The sequence below is a fragment of the Plecotus auritus genome (genome assembly GCF_963455305.1).
Source record: "Plecotus auritus genome assembly, chromosome: 3".
Taxonomy (NCBI): Eukaryota; Metazoa; Chordata; class Mammalia; order Chiroptera; family Vespertilionidae; genus Plecotus; species Plecotus auritus.
In genome coordinates, this window is record NC_137772.1 from 121069649 (window position 1) to 121085684 (window position 16036).

Consider the following 16036-nt stretch of genomic DNA (forward strand, 5'->3'; position numbering starts at 1 on the left):
CAATTTTGAAAGGAGTTGGTATTGGGGATTTGGTAGAGTCCCATCTTCTCCCTTGTTATTCTGTAAATACTCAACATCTCCTTCAGGCTAGAGATAAGATCCAAGGTTATATAGATTTTCTCAAAATAGTACAGCTCTTAAACCGAGCTCCATTTCTTCAGGCTTAGCTATTTCCAACACACTTGCAGAGCCCCAGGGCCTGAAGCATCAATTGTGAGCATATGAGCAATAGCATGCCAGGCTTGCTAGTTCTGACAGTGACAGGGAATAATGCCCAGGAAAATGCCCATATCCACTTCCAAAGTTTTAAGTTGTTGTTTTATTTATAGTTTTAAGTTTATGATTATGGAAGAAAATATTTTTAGTTTAAAAGAAAATCTAGTAATGGGAAAATTTAAATCAGCTCTACAAGATAAGTAAGTTCTCTACTAGATATATGGGAAAAGATCCAGTCCCCAAGGAACTTAAGGCATTTGTATTGTTTGAAAATAAAATAATATTAATAATATTAATTATAAAATTATTATATAGGATTAAAAAAAGAATAGATCTTAGGATGTAAGGTGGTAGCAAATTTTCAAAGCACCTGAGGGTGAGGGAATATAAACACAGAGGTTATCCAAACTATTTCTGAGATAGACAGTTTCACAGTTAGTTAAAAAAAGAAAACACAAGGAAATTGTTTCAAGAGTCATGATACTGCTTTTGTTTTCCTGAGACCATCAGCCTGAGGTTCTGCATAAGTTAAAAGGGACAATTAGTAAGGAGTGATTGGAGAGGGTAATTATGATGATAGAAGTTAAAGGCCATCTAGTAGAGCCCCAGAAGTATGGAACAGCAACTCTTGATACCCCAAAGTAGAAATTTTAGGACAAATTAAGAGGTTGGTAAAATACAGAGACTGTTTCACTAAAAGGCAACGACAGGGGTGTATGACTGAGAGGTTGGGTACAAGGGGCTTCTGACAGCTGGCAATTTTCCAGTTCTCAGCTTGGGTGGAGGAAGTGACGTGGTATTCATTTGGTAACATTTGGTTAAAATTGTTTGTCTTGTTCTACACAATGTGTGGATTTTTTTCCTTTAGGTTTGCTATATATATATTTCACAATAAACAAGATTTTAAGAAGACAATGGAGCAGAAAATATAAATTCCAAACTCCAATGTCATCATTCTTTTCTACTTCTTAGAGTAAAGGAATAAAATTGATGATGATAACCACAAGTAGACAGACAGAGCTTACAATATGCTAGGCAAAGTTCAGTGAACTTCACATAGGGTGACTCATTTAACTCTCACAACCACTCTAGTGGGATACTATTATTATGCCCCTTTTACAGAAGAAACACTTGTGGCAGAGGTTTTGTAATAAAGTCACATAGCTGGCAGAGCCAGACTTTTAAGCAAAATGTATTTAATCTATAGTATGTCCAGACCAGTGGTTCTCAAAGTGTGGTTCCCAGATCACCATCACCTGGGAATTTGTGAGAAACACATTCTCTGTCCCACCCCAGACTTCCAGAACAAGAAACTCTGGGGATGAGTCCAGTCATCCTATTTAACAAGCCCTATAGGTGAAGCTGATGTGCTAAAGTTTCTAAGGTATTGGTATGAATCAGGAATAACAATTGGATACATTTGTAAGATGGTGTATATTTGATGTACCTTACATACACTCTTACATTTTTATCTTCATAACAATCCACTGAGTCAGGCAGTGAATGCATTTCCACTTTACAAATGAAGAAACAGATCTGGAAGACTAAAGTGACAAAGACAAGACTCAAACTCAGGTTTTTCTGATCCAAATTCCAGGAATTTCTACTATAATACAGCTGCATAGTTCATGACAGTCATGAACTATGAAATGTAGCTCCTGTCCTATCTAGAACAGTGTACAGTTTAATTGGGAAGATAAAATAATGTATCCTTGACAATGAGCCTTGTGAATAAATAATAATAATAATAATAATAATAATAATAATAATAAGGTGTGTTAGCATGTGTCTGGCACTTTGTCTGGATCTCTCTGATCCTTCAGTGAGGTTGAATGCCCCAGGCCAAATCACTTTCTCATATCTTCCATTGTCTTTTATGTGAATAATACACTTAAAATCAGGTAGAGGGCATTGGAGAATGAAGAGACTCTTTTCAGCTGGATAATTAGAGATTTCAGACGGGATCTGAGTATCTAGAAGGGCAAGCAGAGGTCCTGTGGCAGAGATGGAGAGAGGGTAGGGAGAAGAAATGGCCTGGAAAGCCATGAAAGTGACTTTCAATCAAGATTATAAAAATTAATAATGAAATATGTGTTTAAAAATTTAATTAATATTACAGGTTATATTGTTTTAAAGATCACATGATACCTAGGAAAGTTTTCCATTTCTTTTTCATAATTGAAACAAGGAGAGGTAGGAAAAGGCAGGTTATTTGTGTAACCCACTATTTCAATATTCTCATGAGCTAGTAGTTAAAAGTCTATTTCTCATTTGAAAATAAATATGGCTATCTTTTATATAAAAACATTCCAAAATGACATAAGCATGTTATTTTAACATAAAAATAATCCTAAAATCTATTTGTACTAAAATCAATTTTCCCTTAAGATAATTCCAGGGAAAAATAAACTTTTCTTCAATGACTGTGCCTCTAGTATTTAGTATTATCTTTAGTAAAAACATTAGCTAAATGACATTCACATATAAATAACTTTTGCTTTAAAATGAATAGTACAGATTATAAAAGTGAGAGTAAGAATATATACATTAAGATTTTATCACATAAGGAGAAAGTAGTTTTGAAATCTATGAATCTTAGAAGCAATCATCAGTATTTAAATGAATATGTCATATCTTAACAACAAAAAAACTCCCTACCTTAAAATACCTAATTTTAACTTAATTGACTTTGACAAAGTTAACACTATAGGTGAATACTACTTCATAGCAAAAATGTTTTCTCTTGAGGACAATAATTAAGCACATCATCACTATTAAGATTAAAAATAGTCATTCTGTTAAGACTACAGTAATATTAAAAACTAAAGTTATAATGAAGAAAGTATTTCATATGCATTATCATTAGGAACTAGATACAAAATCTTAAATTAGAATTGTTACATTACCCAAGTTTATTTTAAAAGAGATAACCACCTGTACCTGATAAGCAAACACCCCTTTTCCCCAAGAACAAATGAAGCATTAATTCCAAAGGCAGTGATAAAGTGATGGTCCTGGAGCATTTATGAGAGGAAAGTAATGTGATAATTCGTAATATGATACCAGTTCAAGATTGTACTGTCTATTAGTAAAGGTTAACTGTCCATTGATTGTGATGACCATAACTACAAGAACCCACTGGCCAAGTGGTTCTCCTGTGACGGCAAAGTATTGGAGCTTTGTCTAAATAGACACATTTCTTACACTCTACTATTGCAGAATTGGGACAAATATTGAAATCATAAAAATAGAAAAAGCCACTGTTGGCAAGAAAAATTGGCTTGGTGTATCATACATCTAACCAAATATGGCAATTCCTACAACTTTAGAGTATTGTTTAGTTATTATATTGGTTCTCCATTCAGAACTAACCCTAAATTGAAGTAGCTAAGAAAGGTCATTCTAGAAGTAATGAATGTTGTTATGCATAATTCACAAAAACTAAGAAAACACAAAATGTTATTTTTGACATATTAAACTTCATACGGACTGATGAACCATAATGATTACAGTATGTTATATTAAATGAAGTACAATGTAGTCTCCTGCAAAATGGTCTGGATAACTCTACTGTTTAACTCTAATGTAAGTTTTAGCCAGTGTTTTCTTTCCTCTATTGCTGTCAGTCTTTGAGCTTCTTAGTTCTCACTGGTGTGAGTGTACCTACCACTCTTCCATCTAATACTCATGTTTTATGTGTTAGAAAAAATGGGTAGTTCAGATAAACAGATAAACTGGGTCAGATTAAGTCATGCCATGGAGTTTTTTGGGTCTATTCCTGAGTTCTTGTCTATGTTTTGGCTAGGTAGGATTGTTGAATAAGTACTTCAATTAAAAAAATAATAAATTGGGTATTTCCATGACACTAAGTTAGGAAATTCCACCTTTAAAGATAAAAATCTCTTTCAGAAGGTTGCATTTCACAAGGATCAGGGCATCACTGTTGCTTTCAACTGGCTTCTTGCCTTGGGTTCCCATTAGGTCCATAGCTCATTTTGCCAAACTAGGCATTCAGGATCTTGCCCGATCTGCCTGAGAGTGGAATAAGATGAAGATGGGAAAATAGGGTGTAACATCACTTTTGGAAGAAGTATATTATTGCTTATAATCTAACACCACTTTGTTCTAGCCTGCTAAGTAGTGTTATGGGGCCAGATAAATATAGCAATGACAATTTTTCTCTGACTTGTTTCCATGACAGAGTATAGGACATTTTTAGCTCAGCTGAATTAAGTAAGCTCTATAATAAAGGGACATTCTAGAATGGAATTTTCCCACTCATAGATGATATCGTAATCATCCACTTGTGGAATATAGAAAACAAAACATTTTAGTATATGTTCTGCTGAAGCTAGCACAACAAAACTTTTAAAACTGATTAACTTCTTTGGAATATTTGGGCAAAAATAAAAATAATTTGATTAGACCATTTCTTTATTTGATGCAGTCATATGAAACTCATGAACTCTTGGTAGGATCTGACCCAACTGTCAAGTGAAAAAAAAAAAATAACAGAGCAAACAAATTGGAAAAAGACTTGTATTTGCCTTGGGGAAGCTTTTAGCCAGTTTCAGAGACAGGGCACACACAGCAAAAAAAAACCCTAGCTTCCTGTAAGCTCACTCATATCTCCGTCCTGAGAGTAAGGTGGAGGGGTGGGATGAGTCGACAGAGACACTCCTGTTCTTGTGGTAAAGAGTTCTGACTGACATTTACTTACTTAGCTTGTGCCAGCACTCCAATGACTTCTGCATACAGGTCTGCCACAATGTGCATATTACCAGTGTTAGGACCAAGGTACCTAAATAAAATATAATTAGACACATTAGGGGTCCCTAGTCATCTAAAACTTGATTTAGTTTTAGCATCCAACCTTGTCAAAATTCTAAAGTGAGAAATTACTTTACCCTTCTTTGTATTTAAAGTGCTTGAAAGCCAAGTTAATAACGTCATGTATTAAACTGTCTAATACAGGATGAAGTGGAATCTGGAAAAAAAAGAGATGGCTCTTAATTTGAAGGGAATATTAAAGATCAAATCAATTAAAGCACTTCCAATAATTGTATATGGACTTTAGCAATCAATAAATATAATTCATATGATCCAGTATTTGAAATTCAAAAAAAAAATAAAAAACTTAACTAGTTTTCAGATAAATAAATCATATATAAAAGTAACATTAAATTACTGACCTGTTTTAAAACTTCTATTAATACTAAAGAAAAAATAAAATCAATGGCGAGGTCCCGTCTTTCCATTAAATAATCTCGCTGCTGTTCATCACTGTAAAATTTAAAAAAGTCACATTAATTGGCATTGAAGATACTGTGAGTGATATAATTCATTAAAAACTGAGGACTCATCCCAATGGACTGCAAGCCATTTTTGGTATTACAAGATTGCAGTGGTAACTACAGTATTTGCTGAAGGTAATCCTAATACTTGTGTGGTACAGTGGACAAACACTGAATCAGAATATTTGACCACAAATTTTACATTTTCAACCATGCCAACTTGAATAGCTATTTGTGAATCTATAACCCCATCTTGTCAGCTTTTCTAAGGTATGTTTCAACCCAGGAATTCTATCATCTGTAAAGTGGATACAAACACAAGACAGGGTTACAATACTAGAGGTGTACAGTGAAAGTATCTTGTGAAAGGAACTAAATAATGTAAGGACGTAACATGGTTACCTATTGGAACAGAACTATAGTGGTGAAGAAAGGATCAGAATTGCTTTTTTTTTTTTTGCCCTGTCCCATTCCTCTTGACCTGTGCACCTTGATATTTATGAAAGGAGGAAAGAAGAAGTGACAGGGTATTGGAAGAGAGAGACTGAAAACCAGATGGAAAAAGAGGTAAAAGAGGCAAAGTGGAGTCATTTGAATTCATTCAAAAGTTGGGGAACAAAGTTAGCATTGCCAGAAGGATGGAAATGTAAGTCCATAACCCTTCCCTCCCCGCCACCCCACATCTTATGCTTATTTAACATACTGACTGAGGGCTAATTTCAATTGAATAAAGAAAGAAAAATAAAATGATTGCTGAGTTCCCCAGCAGAGAAGCAAGAATAGTGGCTAAGAGCATTGGCTTTGGTATGAACCAGTCCTGGGTTAAAATTATGCCTCTTCTACTTACCAGTAATGTCCCTATCTATGAATGGAAATAATAATAGCAATTATATAAAGGTTTACTTGAGTACTAAATAAGATAAAGCAGTTTACTCTCTCGAACACACAACTGCTCAATGCTTGTATCTATATATACACTGAGTGGCCAGATTATTATGATCTCTGAACGCATAATAATCTGGCCATTCAGTGTATATCCTATATAATAAAAGGCTAATATGCAAATTGTCCCCTCGACCAGGAGTTGGACCAGGAGGCAGGCCAGCCAACCGCCCATGTCCCCTCTCCCTGGCCAGGCTGGCCGGACCCCACCCATGCATGAATTCATGCACTGGGCCTCTAATATATATATATGTGTGTATATATATATATATACACATACATACACTGAGTGGCCAGATTATTATGCATTCAGAGATCATAATAATCTGGCCACTCAGTGTATAAAAAGCTAAGCAAATAGCCAACTGGCCAACTGGCTGACTGGCCAGTGGTATGACGCACACTGACCACCAGGGGGCAGATGCTCAAGAAGGAACTGCTGAGCAACAGCTACTTTGCAGAGTGCCCTCTCACACTCCAGGATCCCTTGGGGGATGTTGGACTGCTGGTTTCAGCCTGATCTCTGCATGCCAGGCTGAGGGACCCCATCTGCTGGAAGGACCCTGCTCACTCTGCAGATGCCCTTCGAGCCCTGATGCCACCCCAGGTATGGCCAGCCAGGGAGGGACTGCAGGAGGTTGGCTCCAGGGCGTGTCCGGCTCATCTCTCCCAGTCCCACCCCGTGGGCCACCTTCGAATTAATTTCCTTTCAATGTGCACGAATCCGTGCAAAGGGCCTCTAGTAGTAAATAAAGCAATGAGAAAGAATGGCAGGATTTGGACTTGTCAGGCAAATATTTTCAAAACAAGTCAAGAATATTTTAAATATGATTTTTTTTTTTTTTTTGTCTTTAGTTCAGAGGGAATGAGCAGAAAGGAAGATGATATTTAGGTTATAAAAAATAACTTCTGGAGGAGCTCTGTAACCATCAACAAGTCAAATTAAGGCTGGTGGATGACAGGATGGGTTAACAAGGGAATTTGCAGCTTTGACTTTCAAGGGGAAATGTAGTGACAGGGTCAGAACTCCTTCATTCAGGATCATTTATGAATAGTCCTGCTAGAAGGAGGAGCAGTGAACTGAACAGAACCATTTATCTGAAGCCCTTCAAGACCCACCAGAACAAGAAAGTGCTACTGCCAGTTGGGAAAGAAGAAAACATGTGGAAATACATTTAAAAAGAGGGCATTCACACATCTAACCTAGAGATTGTATCATGGAATATGGAAACAAGAAGCTTGATGACCAAATGGAAGGAGAACTCTCTAAAATGGCCAGCTGCAGTAGAGAGAAAATGTGTTGGATGGGTCATCAGGGTCTTCAAAAGGGGCCAGAAGACCTTGAGAAAGTAGCAGTTCTTGATAGAAAAATATTTTTTAAACCCTTAAGTCTGTCTTATTTATTAAGCACATGATGCTTTCAATTAAAGTAAGACATATACTTTTCCAATAATGAATTCAACTTTATTGCTTGTTTGAGGTCTAACTCCCAAGAGCCAGAGGCATTTGACAAATTTATTTGGCAGTCAAAATGTTGATATTGTACACATGTAATACCTTAATCAATAAAAAAATTAAAAAATGATAAAAAAACCAAAATGTTGATATTATACTAATCCTAGAAAACATAACCCAAATACACACTTGTCACATTTGACTGTTTTCAGTTGCTCATGCTTCTCCTAAAAGCTCTTTTTTTCTTTATTTCTTTTTTTTTCTTTTTTTTTTTTTTTTAGTAACAGAAACTCACATTATTGGCTACATTATGCTTTGGAGACCCTGATTCTGTTGGCTTTCTCCCAAACACACACACACTCTCTCTTGTTTAAACTTTCAAATGCAGTATACTGAGTTGAATTTTGCTGTCCTGATTCTGTATTTGATCCCAGAAATTACTTTGATCTCCTGAAAATAATCAGTAACATGATTAAAAAAATATTATTTTCAATCCATAAAGAATCAATTAATGAAAAATCTAGTTTTAGTAACTAAATTCTGACAAAACCAAGGAACAAAACTAAAACTCACTTAAGTCAACTCAACAAAATCATCCCACTTCCTACCCCCAGGAAAGTTTTAATAATGTCTGTTCATAATCTAAAAGGTAATGTGAGAAATATAATAAAATGACTCCATTAATTTAATAACCACACAGCCTCAATTTTCAGACACAAGAATTGAATTTCTACCTATGAAATTTGGTACATTAAAAAAGTATTTATGAAGACAGATTGCTAATTGGTATGGAGTTCCTTTATGAGGAAGTGAAAATGTTCTGGAATTATACAGTGGTGATGGTTGTATGACCTCATGGATGTACCAAAAACACAGAATTATACACTTTAAAAAGGTAAACTTTACTGTTTGTGAATTATATCTCAATAAAAATTCCCTCTTTAACTAAAAATTTTTCTCCCCCAAACAAAATGATAAATGATTGAATATTGCATAAAGTCACATCCTATCTAATAAAAGAATAATATGCAAATTGGCAATACCTCTGCTACACCCACAAGCCACGCCCACCAGCCAATCAGGAGCAAGTATGCAAATTAACCCAACCAAGATGGCTGCAGCCACGGAGAGAGCAGGAGGCTTGGGTTTCCCCGGCAATGGAGGAAGCCAAGCTTTCTGCCTTCCCTGGCCTGCCTTGGCCTTCACTGAAGGCTACAAAGTTTCAATTATAGAAGATAAATAAATCCCAACAAAAATGGCTGTGGCCACGGAGCAAGCAGGAGGCTTGGCTCCGCTCAAGGCTACAAAGTTTCATTTGTAGAAGATAAATAAATCCCAGATACCAGGGCCTCCACTTGGGTTGCCAGGGGGTGTGGCCGGCCTGCAAACCACCACAGGCCCCTCGCCCAGGCCACCCCACGCCCCAAAGGAACCCCCACCCTGGTCTGGGACACCCTTCAGGGCAAACCAGCTGGCCCCCACCTGGCACCAGGCCTCTATTCTATCTAATAAAAGAGTAATATGCAGATTGACCATCACTCCAACACACAAGATGGCTGCCCCCATGTGGTCAAAGATCCTGCCCCCATGTGGACACAAGATGGCCACCACAAGATGGCCAGCAGGGGAGGGCAGTTGGGAGGGACTAGGCCTGCAAGGGAGGGAAGTTAGGGGTGACCAGGCCAGCAGAGGAGGGAAGTTGGGGGCGACCGGGCCTGCAGGAAGGGCAGTTGGGCGGGACCCAGGCCTGCAGAGGAGGGCAGTTAGGGGTGACCAGGCCATCAGGGGAAGGCAGTTAGGGGAAAACAGGCTGGCAGGGGAGCAGCTAGGCATCAATCAGGCTGGCAGGGGAGTGGTTAGGGGGTGATCAGGCTGGCAGGCAGAAGCGGTTAGGGGCAATCAGGAAGGCAGGCAGGCAAGCAGTTGGGAGCCAGCAGTCCTGGATTGTGAGAGGGATGTCCCAGACTGGAGAGGGTGCAGGCTGGGCCGAGGGATACACCCCCTCCCCATGCACGAATGTTGTGCACCGGGCCTCTAGTACATTATAAAATGAAATTACAAGTTTGGATGAATTGTAATTTGGTAAAATAACAGTCTCCTATTAAAAGAGATGTCTATATTTTAAAAATATTAGGAGTGTCAAGAAAAATGAAAGGGATCAATTACTTATAAGTAGTAATTAATATCTGATTTTCTGAGTGATTTCAGTTCACTGTCTTTAAATACATAAAAACATGCATAACCAATTCATGTGGAGAAATCTAATTTCTTTTGAAATAATCTTTTTTAAAAAGATAAATGTATTAAATAAAAACGTGCTCAAAGTCACTGATCATCCAAGAGATGCAAATCAAAACAACAATGCAGTACCATCTCACACCTGTCAGAATGGCTATCATCAACAAATCAACAAATGACAAGTGCTGGTGAAGATGTGAAGAAAAAGGAATCCTCGTGTACTGCTGGTGGGAATGCAGACTGGTACAGTCACTGTGGAAAACAGATGAAGTTTCCTTAAAATTAAAAATGGAACTCCCATTTGACCCAGTAATCCTACTTCTAGGAATATATCCAAAAAAATCAGAAACACCAATCAGAAAGGATATATGCACCCCTATATTCATAGCAGCACAATTCACCATAGCTAAGATTTGGAAACAACCTAAGTGCCCATCAGCAGATGAGTGGATTAAAAACCTGTGATACATCTACACAATGGAATACTATGCTGCTGTAAAAAAGAAGGAATTCTTACCATTTGCAACAGCATGGATGGACATAGAGAGCATTATGCTAAGTGAAATAAGCCAGTCAGAGAAAGATGAATATCACATGATCTCACTCATTTGTGGAATATAATCCTATCTAATAAAAGAGTAATATGCAAATTGACCATCACTCCAACACACAAGATGGCTGCCCCCATGTGGTCAAAGATCCTGCCCTCATGTGGACACAAGATGGCCACCACAAGATGGCCAGCAGGGGAGGGCAGTTGGGAGGGACCAGGCCTGCAAGGGAGGGCAGTTGTGGGCAACCAGGCCAGCAGGGGAGGGTAGTTGGGAGGGACCAGGCCTGCAAGGGAGGGCAGTTGGGGGTGATCAAGCCTGCAGGGGAGGGCAGTTAAGGGGTGACCAGGCCTGCAGGGGAGGGCAGTTAGGGGTGACCAGGCTGCAGGGAAAGGCAGTTGGCAGGGACCCAGGTCTGCAGGGGAGGGCAGTTAGGGGAAAACAGGCTGGCAGGGGAGCAGTTAGGCATCAATCAGGCTGGCAGGGGTGTGGTTAGGGGGTGATCAGGCTGGCAGGCAGAAGCGGTTAGGGGCAATCAGGAAGGCAGGCAGGTGAGCAGTTGGGAGCCAGCAGTCCTGGATTGTGAGAGGGATGTCCAACTGCCGGTTTAGACCCGATCCCACCGGGATCGGGCTTAAAGGGGCAGTCAGACATCCCTCGAGGGGTCCCAGATTGGAGAGGGTGCAGGCTGGGCTGAGGGACACCCCCCTCCCCGTGCACGAATTTCGTGCACCCAGCCTCTAGTGAACAATATAAACTGATGAACAAAAACAGATCCAGAGACAGAGAAGCATTGATCAGACCTCAAACCTCAGAGGGAAGGCAGGAGAGGGTGGGGGTAGGTGGGGTAAGAGATCAACCAAAGGACTTGTATGCATGCATATAAGCCTAACCAATGGACACAGATAACAGGGGGGTGAGGGCATGTGCTGGGATGGGGGATGGTAGGAGTGTCCAGGGAGAGGTCAATGGGGGAAAAAGGAGACATATGTAATAGTTTAATCAACAAAGAATAAAAAAAGATAAATGTATTAAAGAAGGTTTATTTAAAACATATGAAATTACATTTATTTACCTAAAATTTGGAGAAATGTATATTCATTGGACAGTATGAGAATTTCAAGTTTTGTGACTGCCAAAGTGCTCATGCAACAGCAAGTTCTACTTTCCAAATGCACATAACAAATAAACAAAATTCTTTGCTGGAACAGAAGTTAGAGATGCTATAATCTGACTTTCCCACTTTGCTCATGAAAAGGGTGAGGTACAGAGAGGTGGTTAGTTGCCCAAAGTCACATGGCTAATTAGTGGCAGCTCCAGAACTATGGCTAACATCCAACCCAGCATCTTTTCACAGTATACTGGGCATTCAAGGTTACTAAGAAGAACTAAAACATCCAGGCAGTGGCATGCAGGGCACGCAGCAGCCTTTCTGCTTTCAGGTGTAGACTGGAGGTGAGAGGGCACAGAAAAGGTCTGAGGGTAAACTTGGCCCCTTACACCTTGCCCCACCAATGTTGAAATAAGGCCCTGAATAAATTTTCAACCTATGACAGCTGCCAGTGACTAGTTTTCCAAATGTGCCACCTGCCAAATAAGGAGCTCCTGCACCTGCTAGGTATCTGTGCGAAGAGGCAGGGATACCTAGATGCCTCTTAACTCCCATTTTGATTTACATTTCTTAAACAAAATGAAAGAAAGAAGGAAGGAAAGGAGGAAGGGAGGGAGCAAGGAAGGAAAAAGAAAAATAAATAAAAAGAAACCATAATTCTCAAAATCCTTATGCAAAAGAAATGTACCTTTTTGATTTATTGCTTGTTCTTGGTCTGTATTCATGTGATTCATCCTCAATGTCATTTTGTCTTTTATACCAGTCAAACAATGTGCGCAGAATGGAAGGCAGGCAGTACTCAGAAAGAGAGCTCATTGAGCTGATGACCTATAGAGAAAAGCAGGTGATTAAAGCAGTGATTTCCAAGTTTTTTCATCTTAGGGCATACATAAACTAATTATTAAAATTCTTTGGCACACCAACAATATATTTTTTTGCTGATCTGACAAAAAGTAGGTATAATTTTGATTCATTCACATCGGATGGCTATTGTTGTGTTGGCTGTTGTTATTTTTTTATTTGACAATCTAAGGGAAAAGAGGTCAGTGCCCCTGACCAAATAGTCAGGTATTGTATGTTTTAAAAATTCTTGTAGCACACTGGTTGAAAATTGCTGGATTAAAGGCTTTGGTGGCACTGTCAATTACTGAGAAACTGTTTATTTCACAAATAACTCCAAGACACAGTCACAACAAAGTTTTCTTATCACAGTCCTTCCTTTAATAAGGACAGTGCTGTGTCCTTCTTAGGTCCTCAAAAATACTGTACTGTTCTATAAATAAATATATTAATTAATGCAATTATATTAATAGTTTAGGTGAAATAAGCAAACCTATTTCCCCTAAAAAATAACCTAAGTGGTAATAAAATGTATGGTTTTCTGCCAATAATCATTCATCCACTAATCTGGTATATGCCCCAAATTAGACTCCAGATACAAATCAGTAGCAATAATTTACCCATATTACATTAAAGGCAAACTTCTCTCCTCTTCTTTAAACAACACACCATCAATTAAGAGTCCTGCTCTTTTATTAATTATCACAAAAAAATGAACTTCTATCTATATCTCATATTATATGCAAAAATTAACTTAAAGTGGATCATAGACCCAAGTATAAAACTTAAAACTCTAAATCTTCTGAAAGAAAACATAGGAGAAAGTCTTTGTGACTTTTGGTTAGGCAAGGATTTCTTTGGTATGATACCAAAATCAAAGTCCATGGAATCTAATATACTGGAAGTCATCAAAATTAAAAGCTTCTATTTTTAGAAAGATATTGTTAAGAAAGTGATGAAAAAGACATTTCACAGATGGGGAGAAAATATTTTTGAAATATATCTGATAAAGGCCTTATAACAAGTATATGTAAAACTGTAATAAGATAAGTTTTAATGACCTAATTATAAACTCTAGTGATGATGAGGCAGTAGATAAAATGAATATGTTCATACATTGCTGATTGAAGAAAAAATTGGCAAAATGTGTCTGGAAGATAATTTGGAAATAATTATCAAGAACCTAGTAAAGCATTATGCTAAGTGAAATAAGCCAGGCAGAGAAAGATAAATATCACATGATCTCACTAATTTATGGAATATAATGAGCAACATAAACTGATGAACAAAAGCAGATCCAGAGACAGAGAAACATCGATCAGAACATCAAACCTCAGGGAAGGTAGGGGAGGGTGGGGTAAGGAGGAGAGATCAACCAAAGGACTTATATGCATGCATATAAGCCTAACCAATGGACACAGACACCAGGGGGGTGAGGGCATGAGTGGGGGGGGGGGGTTGGGGGGTAATGGGGGAATAAGGACACATATGTAATACCTTAATCAATAAAGAAATTTAAAAAAAGAACCTAGTAAAAACTATACTCAATAAGCCCACTTTTAGGACTTTATCTCAAGTATATAATGTGAGATGAGTAAGAATGTTCAGGTAGCATTACTTATTAAAGAAAAAAAAAATAAGTCCCTAGCTGATTTGGCTCAGTGCAGAGTGTCGGCCTGCAGACTGAAGGGTCCCAGGTTCAATTCCAGTAAAGGGCACATGCTGGGTCATGGGCTCAATCCCCAGTAGGGGGCATGCAGGAGGTGGCCAATCAATGATTCTTTCTCATTGTTGATGTTTCTATCTCTCTCTCTCCCTCTCTTCCTTCTCTGAAATCAATAAAAATATCTTTTAAAAAAAAAAAGAAAACAAAGGAGAGAACCTATATGTCCAACTGTATGTAAATGCCTTAATACAATGTGGAATTTGATGTAGATTATCTATGAAGCTATGACAAATCACATTCCAAAAGTATTTATTGACATAAAAATGTTCATGATATATTAAGTGAAAGAAAAATGAAAAATAATTTAATTGGTGTGATCCCAATTTGATATAGACACTATATCAATATACACATACAGAAAACAGGATCAGGAGGAAACACATCAGCATATCAATAGTGCACATTTAGACCAGGAGTTCTGAGGAGGGACACATCACTAGAGCGAGAGGGCAGTTGGGAGTTAAGGAGAAATGAAGGTAGGATTTTATCTGGGCCTCTTTTAGAAAGGGTAGAAATTTGAGATGAAAGTCAAGAAAGAAACTAAGCAGACACAGGGCAAGAAAGCTCCTGGTAATGAAGTTGCAAAATAATTTTTTGTTGATAATAATTATAATAATAAATTTAATGAAAATTTTTAGTGAACTGAAAGAATATATATCTGTCTGGTGAAGCAACTTTGGTATACCTGAGAGGAGGGAAAAAATGTTAAAGATTTTAAGTTGGAACAAAATTATAGAAGGTATTTAATACCAGTTTGAAAAATTTCAATTTTCTTCTTTAGAAAATGGGAGGTCCCTACATATTTTTTCAATGGGGAAATCCATCCATAAAAATGGTGTTTGTGGAGGTTAATCTAGTAGTAATGTGTAGGCTGGACCAAATGGGTGTGTTAATAAAGGCAGTTAGGAGAATATACACACACATGCTTAAAAAAATGAGGTCACTGCAACAGTTCCAGGCATGCAGTGAGCATGGTAGTGAAGGTGGCAGAAGAAATGGCAAACCTTAGTTAACTTAAAATATTTCTGGAGCTAAGCAGGCTAGGTTTAACTTCCATTTATAAAGCAGGAAACCAGCACGATGGGAGCTGACGTGTTTCATGTCAATAGGACTTCCCACTGTCACATTTAAAAGAATCTCTAAGATTGAACAAAATTATTACTGCATCCCTTAAATTCTCTTTCTTGACAGCCTTATTTCATGTTCTATCTCTTATAAATTATGGTTATATGTACCTACACAAAATTGTCCATGATCTTTGGTTATGGGTTAATATGATTTAAAAATAAGTAAGTTATCATTCAGCCTGCCTTATGAACTTAGTCACCCTTAGCTTTGCCTTTAAATTTAAAAAAATCTAATTATTAAGAAAAGAGCCCCCTTTCCTTCATAGCTGCATATTTTCCTGTTGTTCCTGTGGGTAGAACAGCAGTACATTTTTGGAGGAAACAAATCATGGTGTGTGAAGGGAGTAATTTACCAGTTGTATTTTAAAATACCCCAGAACAAGAAAGTTACCATCATCTAAAATGTTTTGAGTTGGGAAATGAAGGGATTCCTCCCACAGGGAAAAGGGGATCCGAATAGAATCCCTAACCATGGATTAATTGAGTCTTAATTATTGCATATGTAATAAAATCTGAAAGCATTTACTGTTATATTT

The 16036-nt window shown here is 37.8% G+C and overlaps 1 protein-coding gene across 11 annotated transcripts in view; it reads right to left on the reverse strand.

The window, feature by feature from the left end:
- FRY (FRY microtubule binding protein) overlaps nt 1-16036 on the reverse strand; it is a gene marked incomplete at its 5' end in the record, with an annotated part of 677381 nt that overhangs the window by 324877 nt on the left and 336468 nt on the right. For 10 of the 11 annotated variants that reach the window (XR_013960263.1, XM_080662182.1, XM_080662181.1 and 7 more), the window contains 4 exons: nt 4937-5017; nt 5124-5203; nt 5409-5499; nt 12496-12635. Coding sequence is in view for 9 of the 11 variants with exons in the window: in XM_080662182.1 (XP_080518308.1) it covers nt 4937-5017; nt 5124-5203; nt 5409-5499; nt 12496-12635 (392 nt within the window). Of the gene's footprint in view, nt 1-4936; nt 5018-5123; nt 5204-5408; nt 5500-12495; nt 12636-16036 lie in introns of those variants that run through there. The other variant, XM_080662184.1, reaches the window with a different exon arrangement.